Source organism: Xiphophorus couchianus, chromosome 23 (genome assembly GCF_001444195.1).
Source record: "Xiphophorus couchianus chromosome 23, X_couchianus-1.0, whole genome shotgun sequence".
In the NCBI taxonomy this organism is placed as follows: domain Eukaryota; kingdom Metazoa; phylum Chordata; class Actinopteri; order Cyprinodontiformes; family Poeciliidae; genus Xiphophorus; species Xiphophorus couchianus.
The window spans coordinates 25,894,667-25,910,959 of NC_040250.1; the positions used below are offsets into that span (position 1 = coordinate 25,894,667).

Consider the following 16,293-nt stretch of genomic DNA (forward strand, 5'->3'; position numbering starts at 1 on the left):
TCGTAAAAAATAAAATAAAAACCTTACTCTAACTCCAGTAGTTAAACAGCAATGACTCCACTCAGACTTTGATTTTAAGCTAATTTATTTTTCAGCAGTTCTTGGTACCTTATTCACACACACTTTTTATTTTAAATCATATTTCTTTCAAAATTATTTCAATTTCCAAAATAGAATCTTAATATTTTTCAACGCTGCAGAAGACATAAACCTGTTTTTAAAACATAACGGTTGTAATTTCGATCTTTATATATATGAACGGCAACATTTCAAATAAATGACAAACAGCAGACGTTTGTGGCAGTAACCGCAGCAGTTCAAACACCTTACAGCTCAGGAGGAGTGAAAGAGTCGCAACATAACGGAGAGAAACAAAAAAAAATATATAAACACAAAGCGGTTAAATCTAAAAAAATTAAAACAATAGCTTGAGTTTTCCAAAGAGGCTGTTTCTGTGGCGCCGCGTCAACATTTTGTTGAGCTGAAATGTGGAAAAAGTAGAATACAATTTTATGTCTGCTGACATTTTTGACTCAAATCATTGACTCACGCTCACCCAAAGACAAACGTCAGAGTTTCAGAACGCGATGAAACGCCACAAAAACGGCAACACAAGCATAATAAGGGACAAATATAAAGAGTCGAAGCTCTAATAACCAATAATTTTACCCAAAGCAAACTGAGCTGAAGCCGCCACCAAAGCAGGATGTTAGAGTTACTATTTACAAGAAACATGAGCCATTTTAGCAAGTGTAGGATATAAAATGAACTAATTGCTGGCCCATGGGGGGAGAGCGGTTTAAACATGCAGGGTTTCAGTGCTCCCTCTAAGCCTTGGCTCAGCAGAGAGAAAGACAGACCAGCTCACTTCGTTTGAAACCTCTAGAATGAAGAACCGTTTGTTTTCAACTCTGACAGAACAAAGGCTGAACAAAATGGAAATAAAAAGAACAGAGACCGCCCACATGTACAGTAAGTTGAACCCAGACTGACTGCAGTCTGGGTTCAACTTACTGTACATGTGGGCGGTCTCTGTTTTTCATGTCACAAAACGTGGTGCAGAAATTTGTTTGCTGCTGCAACCCAAGCATGCCGTTTAAAGACGTGATTTAAAGCTGCAAGTGTGGAACCTTTATAAAAATATTTGTACATGTTTGATAAAACATGTAAGTATGTTAGTATGTTGTGACAGTATGAGACGCATAACCTGTGAAAAAGAAAAAAACTCTTCTGCCTTTTTCCCCAGTACTCACTGCAGAAATACACCACTTAGAAACAACCAATCAGGACCAGGAGGAGGGTCTTAGTGCTGTCAATCAATCCTGTACTGCTTACAGTTCCCCCTTGCACTCTGTCATGAATGCTATCATTAGTTAGCATGGGCAATAATGAAGGTGGATAAACTGTTTTCCTGTCACGGTGCGTCATTTCTCTGCTATTAGCCCCAAGTTTTACTTTTATTTTTGATTTTAACTTAGTTTTACTGGGGTTGCTCAGTTTGCTATTGCCGATGTTAGTTAGCATGGCCACCAATGACAGCAGATAATTGATTTTTCTCTAATAGTAAGTTGTTTCTCCACCATAAACCCCATGTTCTATTTTCATTTGCTTTTAATTCTTAATGTTACTGTTTTTTAGTTAGTTTTTTTCCCTGTTCATTTACTTGCATACTCTTTTGTTAAAAGTAGATAGCCCAATTGTTTATACTTTTGCTAAGTGTATTATTAGTCAGTGGGGAATATTTAAGATATATTATCTAAAAATAAAAAAGTTAAATGTAAAATGATTGTTGCCATTACATTTGAATGTTTTTTATGTTATGAAGTCTATTGTTTAAAGAAAAAAGTTTCCGCCATTAGCACATTCATCAAGTGGATACACAAGCATGATTGACAGCAATAAGACCCTCCTCTGGCCCCTGATTGGTTGTTTTTTTGCAGATGGTGGGCGGACCTTGATTTTTTTCACGTTATCCGTCTCGTACCACACTGTCACGTCACAGACAGTTTTAACAAATATGTAAAAACCATTTAAAAAGTTACATACTGCAACTTCAAATATGTTGAAGAAAAGAAAAATAATAGAACTGTTTTTATGGAGCATTTTGTAGAAAAGAACAAAACAAAACAGTGATTCCTGATCTGCCCTCCTGTCTGTCGAGGTTCTAGTAGGATCAGCTGATAAATGCTTTTCTAAGCAGCAGTCCTCTTGTTGCTAGCTGTGTGTCAGCTAGCCTGTGGTGCTAAGCAGGCTAAACCGTGATCGGTATTTTCTCAAAGCGTCAGGAACGTCATTACAGCGTTGCAGTAGAAGCACTAACACGTCGAGCTAAAGTCGTAGACCACTGGAAGCGAAACACTGCCAAGCGCACGAAACGCGTCGGGTTAGGTTGAAAGCTTGCAGGCCTAGAGGGAGCACTGATTGGTTCACTGGTGTCACATCAGTATGTCCAGGTCGTCTCCGTGGCCGTCCTCCTCAGTCACCCGTAGCGACAGCACCTCCTCGTTCAGGAAGAGGCCGCTGAGGTGCTCCTTACGCGCCTGCCGCTGCTCCTTCAGCTGACGCTTGCGGAGCGCTTTCTGCTGAAGCTTCCGCTGCTTTGATCGCTTCTGGAGCAAGGAGGTAAATAAAATAAAGATAAAACAATATTCACAATCACAAATTGCTATAGCATGTTTCTATACACTTGAGTCCTGGCAGATTTAGGTTTAAACTTTAGCTTTAACAACATGCTTCATTTGATTGGAACATTTTGCACTTTGTGTTGCCTTGTTGCTGAAAATGTGCTATATAAATAAAATTACCGTTATCTTTGGAGCTCATGAGAAAAGATAGTTCAACAAAAATATCAATAGAAACATGTAAAGAAAAAAAAAGGGAAAAAAGATCAGCTATTACAGTGAATTATAAGTCTGGCGGGCCACCACTTGTGAGGAGTAGGACACCAGTATTAGAAAAACAAGCATTTTTAAAACCAGTAAAAGTTTCGTACTTTAGAGTCTCGGATGCGTTCGGCGGCGCTCGACAGGTTTCCGTCGCTGTGAGCTCTGCTGATGTTGCTCCCGCTGCAGGCTGAGGCGGTGCCACCTGGAACACGACGCAAACTGTTACCGGAAAAGTGCAAGAAGCTCTAAAGGAACTGAAACTGCTTTGACCTGTCGAGTTAAATCTGTTCAGGAAAAACCCGGAACAAGAGGCACCCGATGGAGGCTTTGGGAATTCAGGTCGGCCACGTTTGTTCCTGGGTCTCACCGGCCATAGAGTTGGAGGCTGTGGAGCCCGTGGAGGAGCTGGCGGAGCTGACCATGCTGGCGTTGCTGCTGCTGACGCCGCTCACCCCCCCGGTGCTGGCGCTGCTGTGGCTGCTCCTCTTCCAGCCCTCCCTGGTGCTGCTGGCTCTCAGCCGGGGGCTGTGCTCCCTGATGTAGCTCCGCACCTGGTACCGGTACAGGCAAAAAATGATCAGCGTTTCGAGGTCATTTTGTACTTAATAGCTAAAAACAAAACAAAAAAAATTCCCCTCTCTGCATTACGTTAGAACTTGATGGAACGACTCGGGAATGAAATGGACTGAAGCTATTAAACTGTCTTTCAATAAATAATAAAAACAATAAAAACTCAAGCCCACTATTACTATTTTCAAGAGTTTTCAAACTTTTCCAGCTCTGCACTTTAGAGATAGAAATAATACAGATTAACTATTGCATGATATCCTTTATTACTCTTATTAATAATATTGTTTTGGTAGTGCTTATGCTTTGAAATGTTTCACTTTGTGAACCTGACTGGTCTGAGAACAAAACACTAATTTGGAAAAGAAAAATCCTCCAATTTCAATAACTTTGACATAAAAAATATAAGTCAGAATTAATTTCAGTTACACAGATCAATTAGTCATTGATCCATTAGGAATAACAAACATCCATTACATTGAAACAATCCAAACAAATCGGGTTAAGTTAACTGACTTTCCTTCTCAAATTAAATGCTTTCAATTCAATTTTCAAAAAAAGCTACAAAATAAAAACATCTCTAAAAACGCTCCTGCTAAGTTTTCTGGCATTTAGCAAATAGAAATAATTTTAGTAGTTCTAACAAACCTACAAGGAAAGTTTAGTCTGACTGAACTTCAGAGAGCAAGAAAAAAAGATGCATGTGTCTTTTTATTACCTGTATGAAAATAACTGATTCCATCTGAAAGTAACATTTTTCAAATCTACACTTTGAATCAAATGTTTGATTGAAGTTGATTACACAATATCAAGGACTTTATACAGAAACCAAGCACTTTCAAAAGCTTTAAATCACCTAAAACTTGTATTTTTGGGAACTTTGTCGTGTTTCAGAGCGTAGTTCACCTGTTTGAGCTTCTCGTCGGTGAGGCAGTTGAGCTCGATGATGAACTCGCTGTCGGTGGGAGAGATCTGAGCGCACGGGTCGATGATCTTGATGATGTCCAGCTGCTCCCTCAGGCCCATCTCTGTGCTCACCTTCCGACTCAAATACTCTATGTACTCTACCTGGACGGGACCCAAAAACCGCACGTTTAGCTTTTTTGTTCCGACTGACAGGGAAACAGTTTTGTGTTTCTTTTCCTACTTGCTCATCGTTGGTCATGGCGCTCCAGGGCAGCTCGTCCAGGTTGCGGTGGGTGTGTGATTTCGGTTTCCTCTTGGAGAACAGACACGGTGAACTCGGCACGCTTGGGATTATGTCGGACAGGACGTCGCTGCCGCTGGCAAAGTCGCTTCCCGGCAACTGGTGAGGAAAACAAAAAGATCCACACGGAAACGTAAAGACAGCCTAAGAAATAAATATCTGCCCTCAGAGACCTCCTGAAAGCCCACCTGCCACTCAAATTCGCTGTCGGACCAGTCCCAGTACGTGCTGATGGAGGACGAGACGTCGCTGCAGACGCTGCCCTCCGGAAACAGATCCAGGGACGTCAGTTCCTGGTCGTCCAGCAGGGAGTAGCAGTCGTCCTGATCGCCGACCGACACGGAGGAGAAGAGCTCCTCGCTGCACTCTGAGCTGGCTACGCTGGTCCCACAGGAAGTGAGGTTCCACCTGCACAGAGCGACCCGCAGACCGTCACAATGCGACACAGGTTCTGACGGAACAAGGCTTCCTGTAAGGTATGAGCTTATAACGCAGAGAACATGCTAAACGGGACGCAAATAGTTTGAAAATTGGTTCACTAATTGCTTTATTGATTAGTTTAGTTATAGAAGTATAAAAAAATGAACAACGACATGTATCACATTAGAATCACGATCGATATGGATCGATAATACGTCTGATGGAATGGTCAAGAATTTCCTTGAACTCCAATCCAAAACCACAAAGCATTCTGGGAAATGTAGGCAGAGGAAAGCCCTTATCTGCTCAACCTCTCACTGTTAGCTAAGCAAGGTTCAGGATTTCCCACAATGAATTATAAGCCTGGAGGGCCACCAGGCTTTACTTGTGCCCCCACCAGGCTAAGAATTGTTTCTTAATTCAAGTCTTTTTAAAATGTTTGCATTTTTAAGTCTTTATAGTTGGTGTTCAGGTATTAACCTTCAATCTTTCAATAACACATGATTACCAAGTGATATTTTCATGTTTCCTGTCAACTTTAAACATTTTTTAACTCAAAAACACGACGGGTCACTGGAAGAATAACTGCCCTCGTGCCCAACTACCGAGCGTAGCAAGTTTTCTGGGGGAAACCTTGAGGTTGGTGGTGTCAACTAACTCATGGTTTTGGTTACCTAGCAACAACCTGTTGAGTAACTGGTGCAGCAGCAGTTTCTGGTTTCGCCACTGTGACTCATAACTGCTTAAAAATAAAAAAACACAACATGGAGGGAAAACTGCATAAAACAGGAACAAAAACACCACCAGTTTGGCTGTGTTTCAGATATTTATATTTATATTATATTATATTTATATTCAGATATTTAACTATCATAAACCCTTTTATAGTGATCGGTTTTTCAGCCCTATTTGCAAGAGAAACAGATCTAATTTACTTCCAGACATGCATAGACGTACCTTGGTCAAACATCTAATAGTAAAGCAAATAAAACAACATCATAAGAGAAGCAACCTTTCAATTCCTCATCTGAAGAAAATCAGTGGCTGATTTATACTCCCATTGGCTCGTCTCTATAAGCCAAGAGTTTCTCCCAGGAGCTCAGTAGACGAAACCTTTTCATTAATTTTAATAAGCAATTCATTCTTAGTCATCGTGTCTCTAATTTGCCCCTCAACGGTGTTTTGATCACAAAAGCTTTTCTTCCCAAGAACCAATAACACCAGATGACCTCACACTGACACACGTCATGCATGTTATGTAATGAGATTTTTATTGACGGCTCGAACGCAGGCCTCACTGCTGTGCTAGACTGACTACATGCCGGTGTTTGTGTTTGTTTACGTGCCAATTGACAAACTATAAGAATCAGAAATAATTCCACAGATAATGGAGTCGTCCTGATCAAAGTCTGCTTAAAAAACAAAAACAGAAGCAGCCAAACCAAAAAATATTTTTCACCAACGCACATGTGATAAAGCACTTAATGAAAATTGTTATATACCATCTTTTAACAGTAAATGTTATGTGGTTACTATTGTATATCAATTTAAAGAAGCTAAGCTAATGGGTGCAGCTGGAATGACTGAAGCTACATTTAAAAAAACGCAACAACAAACATAATTTGATGTGAGACTCACTGCTGAATATCACTTTATGGTTTGTTTACGTTCTAGTTAAAAACGAACTGTGGTAATTCAATGAGAAGATACAGGCACAGAGCAAAGACAACAAACACAAAATACTTGTTTGAGTTCAAGGTTAATGTGCTCTAAATAGGGAAGAACTGTTTTGTTTTATATAACACTTTCAGCAACAAAGCATTTCAAATTCAAAAATACCTTATTAGGAAATTAAATGCTGTTGTACCTCATTCATTTCTAAGTTTTTTTGCACGATTAAAAATAAAATAAAATAGCAAATGAGTAAAGCAGCGTAAAAATAAAAGTAACACACAGTTTATGATGTTCAGTTGAAATGAATCAAATGCAACTGTAAGCAAAAAGGTTTTTAACCTTGATTGAAAGGAAATCAGTGTTTCAGCAGCTGTGCTGGTTTCTGGACGTTTGTTCCAGAGTAGAGGATAATAAAAACTACATGTTTTTATTATGCAGTTTCAGTGATGTTGCTGCTGAATGGAGTTTTAAAGATTGTCCTGTAATTGTGCAGTAGCATCTTGTCCAGATTGCTCTTTTAGATTTGTCAATAGCTTGTTTAAAAAAATGCCAAATGAGGGATGAGTTCAGTATTTGAATCAGGCAGAATTTTCTTGAAGAAATCTGTGGATGTGAAGCCGGCAGGGCGAGGAGCTTAAACAATGGTCGACGTTTTCTAAGATTTTCTGGTTGAACATGTAGAATTTTGTCATTTTCTCCACATTGTTACCAAATCAGATTAAACATAACCAGGCCTGTCATGATAACCAATGTTCCTGGACAATACACTGCCCCAGAAGTCATTGGAATAAACGAAAATATTGTTGTTTTGAGCTCATTTTTAAGCAATAAATTAGCAACGGCGTAATGATGCAAGAGCACATTCTCAAAGATGAATAAACTTTAAATTGTAATGAACATTTAACACTGAAACTGGAAGACGTTTTAAATATCCAAAATAAATAAACAAAACAGCAGAAAAAACAACTAAAATCAACTATAAAGTCTCTGTAAAAAAAGTTCTTTAAAGAAAGAGCTGATTGAGACCAAAACACCAGACTGAAGATGTTTGTCATCCAGTTTTTGATAGAAAGAGAGAAAAGAGAAAAACAATAAATTATAAAAATGAAAATAATTGATGTCGATTTAATTAATCACAAGATTCATTGATTTATTGCGTATCTATAGAGACAAGTTGAATGTTTGTTAACTATAGACTTTCATCTATTGGAACTGTCTTAGTAATCATGTGACCGCTTTGTGATTTAACATTGTGCTGCGTTCGGTAGGCAGCCCATACCTCTCCGCGTACAGAAATACGCTTTCTCCTCACCTGTTGCTGTGGAAACGGTGCATAGGGTCTGTTCTGTGACAAGACGAGAGCTGACAGCTGAACTCGCTGACGTCCAGCGTTCCCACATCGCTGAGGTTGGCTCTTTGGGAGAGGAGAGGGAACGGCTCCTCTGGGGCCAGAAACTTCTCGTACAGAGATTCAGACATGGCCGGCTTTCTGCGCTGCACCTGATGCAAACGAGACAAACGTGAGCAAATCGCGTTTTGGCTGTAAAGACACCAGTCGGTCCTGTTCTGATTTGCATGTGGGAGTGAACCGTTTTAAAAAGACCAAGTGGCTGATTGGAGGATCAGGAATTTTTACAGATTTAAGTGATTTTTTTTTGGAGGGAGGTATCAATCGGAGCTCAAAACCTGATTGGTAATAAAAAGTCAAATGCTGAGAAAAAATATGTTTTTATTCCCATTTAGTAAATATATCATGACTAGGAACTCTCAATAACTCGTCAAAACAAGTGAATAAACCAAAGAGCATGCACGTCATTTGGTTAAAGTTTTAAAAATTACATAAAAATGAGAGTAGTCTTGTAATAATTTTACCTCCAGTTGTATTTGACAATATTTACTCTAGAAAAGCACCTGAAGCTTATTATAGTCACTACAGAATCAGTTATAATGGGTACAGATAAAATTTTTAAAAAGCCTGCTAAGTGATTTTCTAATATTTGACATTTGAATCTGCTTATTTTGAAAAATGAATCCTTGAAAATACATTTTTAAATCATTTTTACTTTTAATCTCGATGCAAATACTTGACAAGAAGAAGAAAATTGTTTGGGGAGAGCTGAAGGAAATAACTTTACCAAAACTTTAAGTTTATTATTCAACAAATAGCTAATGTAAAACCTTGACAGTATCTAATACTGGCTAAAAAAGACACAGTTAGCAAAAAAATATGATTTTATTGTATCCAATACGAAGAGTAAAACTTTTTGAATCATATTTTACACTATTACTAAATCTTCTAACTTTGTATTCACATGTCATAGCTTACAGGATGAACTGAATAATATCTATAAACTGGTTATTGTTTTGATGAGATGCGAAGAAATTGCTCAATAAAGCTACACTAGCATTCACATCGGCATCCTTCACGCCACTAAGTAAAAATGCTAAATTACATTAGCTAACTTCTCTAAATAAGGTGCAACTTTCCTTTAACCGTTATTTAAGATAAATTAACAACAGCGTTAAGCCTATGACAACAAAAACACCCGCTAACACCGTTAGCTGGAGGCTAATGTTTCACCTGCCAACGTAGCGCTTACCAAACAACACAACGACAGTTAAAAAAAAAAACTTTGTTACTGAACAATAATCATTTTAAACCGTAAACAAACCAAACTGGTTTACATAAAAGCTTAGACAAACATCAAAACGCCAACCTTTCAGCGTTCAAACAGCGACCATGACTGCCATCTCCATTTGCTAATCCTTTCTTTTCTCACGACGAATTAAGCTGTCCTCGCGAGACTCCGCTGGGAGCGAGAAGACGCAAAACCTGCCTCACGTGACCTAAACCGGAAGTTTTCACGTAAACACCAGGTAGCCTAAAAAAAAAAAGCAAGCTTTGTGCTTCTCTTCCTTTTTATTCTGCTCTTCTTTTAATCAACAAGAACAAATTAAGCCATGTCTTCAAGCAACGTAAAAGACTCTAGCTTCTTGGGAGGTAGAATACCACCGGAAATAGAGTCAATGTCGAAAAACCTGAAGGATGTGGATCAAGAGTTGTTTAGAAAACTCCTCAAAGGTAAATGAATAAAATGCCGTTTAAAACAACGTAGCTCTTGCTGTCTTTGTTAAACAAATTTCAGGTGTGAAATGCTCCTTATAATGTCGTACTATGAAACTGTGTTGTCACACGTTGCCAAATAAACATCACAACTCATCGCTCTTGACTTAGAAAATGCAAATCACTTTTTGTCGTTCTGCGTCCAGTTGTGGTCAGTGCTCTGGAGGGCAAAGACTGCAGGGAGGTGATGAAGTCAATTGCTGAAAGCAGCGTCATCCCACAAGAGAGGCTCAGTCACATCATCGCGGGGATGCACAGAGTTCTCTCAGAGGCCATCCGCATCCCAGCATCCCTACTGAAACAGGAGGCGAGTGTTACAGACTGAACTGCAGTCACACAGAAAACATGCGACACAAGGTTACATACTGCTACAGAATTACATCATTTGATTAAGAATGAATGCATACAATGGTTTATTTGATAGATAGTATTCAAGCCAATAATGGGTAATTATTTTTTTGAGTAAACATCTGAAGTATTTGACTTTAACATTATAAAAATGTTGCAGAAATGATCACCGGTGACAATATTTTAAGTGTAATTTCATGTTGTCTGAGTTCATTTGTTATCTTTTTTTGGCTGCAATTACCACAGATTGCCAACACAACAGGGACTGAGCAACAGTGGAACATGCCAATCCTCTATATAATATACCGTACAATGTATGGAGAGTGCCTTGCAAAACTATTCATACTATTTCAACTTTATCTCCATTCTGTCTCATCACAACCAAAAAATGTTTTTACTGGAATTTTACGTGACAAGGCAGCTCAAAGGTTGCATATATTTCACAAAAGGCTGTTTTTTTTGGTGCTGTGTCTCTGTCAGCTTTGCCCATCTAAAGACTGAACATTTTACCCCATCAGGCTCAGTCAAACCTGATGGATAGCTCTGATTCATTAATTATTTTGACTTGACTGAGAGATATTCTCCACTAAAGTGTCCAGAATGCTCACTGCAGCGTTTGAACACATGCTCCATCCCTAAACTATCCGGTGTCTCCCATGGTCTTCTTTAGTATTTGCCTTCTTTAGCCCAGTAGTTTCCCTGGATTTTATTAAAGGCCATCAAATTAAATGTTCTTCAGCTTTTCACAATTCCTTCCACTTTTGCAACGATGCACCACTTTGTGTTGGTCTGTCGCATACAATTAAATGAAAAATACTTTAAACTTAGTGGTTTTAATGTGATAAAATATGAAAAGCTCAATGTTTCCGCATTTAATTACCAGCCCTAGCTTAGCATGTAAATTTTACTTGGTGAATATTTCTAGTGTTTATGAACTGAAACTTTTCTGTTTGTTTTTGTTTTTTTCTGCTCAGGCCTTTAAGGAAGATCTGCGAGAGCTTAGGTAAGGACTGTCGTCTCGTCTCCAGGCATTGCTGAACTGTTTTCTGATTTTTACAGACTCTTTTTTTGTCCTTAGGATACCAGAAGACTTCATCACAGATTTTTCCAGTGTGGTTTTTGGAAATCGGTACATGGGTTTTGTGGCGTTTTGATTCAAACGTTTGCACATCTGATCTCACGCTGTACCCTTTAAATAGGACGCGTTGGAATAAGCCAAAAAGCAGGGATCCACCGATTTATCGGCCAGCCGATTTCCCTAATTTTGGGAAATCGGTGATCGGACGATTTTTACACATGAAGTCGATCTTAACACTGATTTTCTCTGTTTCGGCAAAGATATTTAAATCTTTGTGCTCTGCGCTGAGAGAGGTTTGACTAGCAGACTGGCCCATCAGATCAGATCTATATGTTTTCAGTTAACAATAGTCATCTCACTGTTGGCAACTCATCAACTATCTTGCTACAGTTAGCAACATTTTAGACAAAAAATAAGAAATTGGTACCGGCCGGAATCGGCAGGTTAGGATTTTTAATAGATCGGTAATCAGCAAGAAAACTGCAATTGGTGCACCCCTACTGAAAACCATCGAGACCCTTTGCCTTTATGTCAGAATTTAGCCGCATTTTTCCGTCTCGCTCCTCTGTGCGTGTGCAGACGTGCGGCTCTGGAAGCGGCTTCCTCTCAGAATGACCCTCACCTCCCCACGCTGGAAGAATTCAAATGGAGAGTGGACGTTTCCATTTCTACAAGGTAACGACAACAACTCTGTGGCAAACTTTCATACTCTGTGGGTGAAATCTCAAAGTCTAAACATTTAAGGATGACAAAAATTTAGCAGAAATGAAAGAAACGAGCTCAAAGCTGCATGGAATCCTTTAACTGTCTGTGTGTGTTTGTGTGTGTGTGTGTGTTCCCAGCTCGTTGGCCAGAGCCCTGCAGCCGTCCGTTCTGATGCAGCTGAAGCTGTCGGATGGGAGCTTCCAGCGCTTTGAGGTACTGAAATAACTCGTACAGTTTCTATTTCAACATCACACTAAAACAATATTATAAATGCACCCACAGTTGAACCCTTTGGCTCTTTCTACCTTCAGTGCTCTTTTAAATTGCTTATTTTGTTGACAAATTACGGCATTTCCTAATCCTCCTAGCCTTTTTGCTAGTCCGCAAAATGGCGACAGCAAATGTTGGGAGAAAACATCCAAACTCCATTGGTTGTTCAACAATAACTGAATAAGTTTTTTTTGATGTAAACATTATCACGGTACAATACTTTGACTTTTTAAAATTTTGGACCTAAAAAAAATAAATCACTGAAGTATGAAAAAACCAAAACTACTACTGCAACTAGTAAAAACGAAACTAAAACTAAGTGATATTTAACTAATAATGGCTAATAAAACACAGTCTTAAAAACTAATTAAAACTAACATAATTAGACAAAAAGTCTAATTATGTTAGTTTAATGAAGTAAAACTAATGAAGTACTATCTAATGAAGTAAAACTAAACTACAACAAAAAACCCAAAACTATTTTAACCCTGGACCGGAGCAGTCATTTGAGCTTTTAAGTTAACGTTAGCTTGTTTCCTCGCAGTGTTTTGATAAGACTCATTGGTAATTTGGCCCTTTACATTTCAGCCAACGTCGTCGGTTCCAGTTAATCATGTGCGGGTAAAACTTGGAGGAAATCTTCTTCTCCTGCTTTATAGACTTACAGCCTCACTTTGAATGTTTTCAATTTAACCACACGCGTTTCGGCTGCTTTCAGCGTAGCTTTAGCTGTGCGGCTCGAAAACACAGAGCAGGTCACCTGACAGACAGACTTTCTCTCTTTTACTGTCAACATCTTTTGCAAAGGGTGCTCTTATAAGATCAACAAAGCAAAGTGCAAACTTTTGGATCAAGTTAAACAAAATTTGGGGAGGTTCAAAGGATACAAATAGTTTTGCAATCCCCTCTTACAGGTCAATTTGGCCCCAAAACCCCCCATCTTCAGTTAGTTTTGCTGAGTTTTTAAGTGGCATATGATTCATCTCAAAACACTCTGCTCTTTTATTTTTCATTAAAATGCAACTAATATTTGCTGACAAGACATTAGATGTGGTGGGAAAGGTTACATTTTGACCTGAAAGTCGCTAACTGTTCAAATCAAAGGAAGTGTTTCAGTCTTAAATTAAGTCTTGATTAAAGTTTGTTGTTTCTCAGCTTTCATTTTCTGAAATGTGGCAAAAGTAAGTCAACTCCAGGTTGCATTCAGCTGTCCAGAAAGCAAAAAGTGATCATATGTTGTCTGTATGTCCATTGTTGGTTCTTCACTGCACTTAATTTAGCCTGTAAGTTAAAGAAATCTGGCTGCGGGCCAACAAGCTAATGTTAGCCTGTGTCTGTTGTTACATAATGGGATCACAGGCTAATAGCTGAAGTAACATTTGCTCAGTGCAGCACATATACTCTCCAAAACAATAGTTTTTCTCTCCTAATTTATTCCACCTGTTATGGTTTTTACAGAAAATACAAAAACCAAAAACGTCAAATGTTGCATCTCTGTCATTGATGTGACTTTTTTCTTTATGTCTCCATAAAAACCCAGTAGCCGAAGTAAATGTCAGTCACTCTAAATAGTGGAGTTTTGTTTCAATAAAGCTCTTAATTTCTTTCATAATGCTGTATGTAAGCAGTAAGATCTAAAATTAGATTTGTTAGAGTAAAGATTTGATAGTGACTTGTTGATTTATTTTGGTTTTAGCCAGCAGAGGGCGCCACACTGCATTCTTTTGGCTTCATTATCACAGAACAGAAGCTGCATCGACGCTTTCTGCCGCCGCTGCTCACAAACTAGATCACTAATATGATCTAGCGAGCTATGAGATTACAGCAACAACATCCGATTACACTGACACCTCTTGATTTATTTTCTTTTTTTGTTTTATATACAGGTGCCCGTATCAAAATTCCAGGAGCTGCGTTACAACGTCGCTTTGATTCTTAAAGAAATGAACGACTTGGAAAAAAGGAGCATCCTGAAGATCCAGGACTGACAAGAGTTTCACCAATGTCCTCAGAAACTCTTTAAACAAGAACCTGGAAGTCTGAACACAGTGTAGGAAGTAAAACAAAAAAAGCTTTCTGCTCTGATTGTGTTGGCATCCAACACACCACAGCTTTATTATTATTATTATTATTATTTTTGAAAGAACGACCAATATTTGAAATGATACTGTATGTTTTCTTTTTTTCTTGTTTTTTTCTAAACATTAACCACAAATATACATGAACACTGTTGGTGGTTAGAGACAGCTCTTGTGTTGTGCCAAAACCCAAGTCAAGAAACTCACCTTGTTGATTAAAATATGATAATATGTAAGTTGCCTGAGCTTGAACATGCTTGTGTTAATATATAAAATTTAAATCATACAGAAACAAAAAAAATCTTTCACTTGCATATATACGAATATACAGTACAGACCAAAAGTTTGGACACACTGTTGTGTCCAAACTTTTGGTCCGTACTGTATATTCTTAAATATATACATAGTTTTATTGGGCTGCACAGTGGCGCAGTTGGTAGCACTGTTGCCTTGCAGCAAGAAGGTCCTGTGTTTGATTCCCGGCCCGGGGTCTTTCTGCATGGAGTTAGCATGTTCTCCCTGTGTATGCGTGGGTTCTCTCCGGGGACTCCAGCTTCCTCCCACAGCCCAAAAACATGACTGTCAGGTTAACTGGTCTCTCTAAATTCTCCCTAGGTGTGAGTGTGCATGGTTGTTTGTTCTGTCTGTTTCTGTGTTGCCCTGCAACAGACTGGCGACCTGTCCAGGGTGACCCTGCCTCTCACCCAGAACGTTAGCTGGAGATAGACACAGCACCTCCCGACCCGACTAGGGACAAGGGTGTAAGAAAATGGATGGATGGATGGATGGATGGACATTGTTTTATTCCCTTTAACTTTATTTTCCTAACCATCCGATACCTTAGATGGTTATAAATTCATTTATGACATGATTAAAGACTCGGTCGTAATACTAGATGTCAAACTACTTGTGAAGCTCAGCCGATTCCAGCAGGTGTTTACTAATTGCTGGTGGCTAGTCTGAAGGAGCTGAGTAGATCTGCTCTGTGAGAGGCAGAAGCTTGGAAACTGCAGCTCTGAGGAGGGGCTGCGTCTCAAAGGCGGAGCTAGGTCCAACCAGGTGTTTTGCACTGTTGAACGGTTGCCACGGGAGATTAAACAACTTATCAAATATGCATAAAGAATCAAAGCAACACTCCAGGTATGTTTTTGGTGAGGGAATAACATAATTCATATAAAAACCTGGGGCCCTGGGTTACTGCCCCTTTAAATCCTTTCTAAAGTCTGGCTCAGTTCACAGACATTTTCCACACTGTCTAACTGAACTTTAGCTATTAAAAAAAAAATAAAATCAGTTGCTAGATGTGCAAAGAGGCATAAAGGTGGCATTTTTACTCAGATGTACACATCGAAGCACAAAGAAGTACACTTCTTAGATTTAATTTATAAAAAATAAAAAGCTTAAACCATGTCCTCTATCTTCCACTTCACAATTATTCCCTACTTTATCAGAGGAGTAAAATTTTCCAAATCCTACTGGAGTTCAAAATGTAAAAAAGTCCAATGACAGTTAACTAAAATTGCGAGGTATTCCTTTGTATTTGCAGGATGTGTCGTAATCCACGGTCCTGAACAAATCCCTAACCTAACACTTGACACATATAGAAGCCTTAAAATCCTTAGCATGAGCATCCATCTGTTAGACCTGGTGTGATGGCCTGACTCTGTCGGTAGCCGCTTGTTCCAACCCAGTCTGCAAAGTTCAGACAGTCTGTGACGGTTTGCCCTACATACAAAAACCTCACACTGATCAACTTTTAGGTGTGAGGGCAGGATCTCTGAGGGTGTCAAGTACATGCCTGACCATATGTGTGTGTGTGTGTGTGTTGCATAAGATTCTGTAAGTGTCCTCTTTTGCATATATGCCAGTCTGTCTGTTTCTCCATGTATGTCAGTCTGTCGGTATGTCAGTCGGCGTTCCTGTCTGTGCGTGGGATT

At 39.1% G+C, this 16,293-nt stretch overlaps 2 protein-coding genes across 2 annotated transcripts; one reads left to right on the forward strand and one right to left on the reverse strand.

Annotated features, from left to right (window-relative positions):
- Positions 1-876: 876 nt before the first annotated feature.
- On the reverse strand, positions 877-9,591 carry fam199x (family with sequence similarity 199, X-linked). Its single transcript, XM_028009045.1, has 8 exons — positions 9,471-9,591; positions 8,066-8,253; positions 4,848-5,067; positions 4,600-4,758; positions 4,359-4,520; positions 3,253-3,436; positions 2,993-3,087; positions 877-2,609 (listed from the first exon to the last, which is right to left on the reverse strand). The coding sequence occupies exons 2-8, from the start codon at positions 8,230-8,232 to the stop codon at positions 2,436-2,438; spliced, it is 1,161 nt and encodes a 386-aa protein (XP_027864846.1). The 5' UTR covers positions 8,233-8,253; positions 9,471-9,591; the 3' UTR covers positions 877-2,435.
- A 65-nt stretch (positions 9,592-9,656) lies between these two features.
- Positions 9,657-14,596, forward strand: commd5 (COMM domain containing 5). The gene is made up of 7 exons (XM_028009047.1): positions 9,657-9,835; positions 10,024-10,184; positions 11,200-11,228; positions 11,304-11,354; positions 11,883-11,978; positions 12,146-12,221; positions 14,165-14,596. The coding sequence occupies exons 1-7, from the start codon at positions 9,715-9,717 to the stop codon at positions 14,264-14,266; spliced, it is 636 nt and encodes a 211-aa protein (XP_027864848.1). The 5' UTR covers positions 9,657-9,714; the 3' UTR covers positions 14,267-14,596.
- The last annotated feature ends 1,697 nt before the right edge of the window (positions 14,597-16,293 follow it).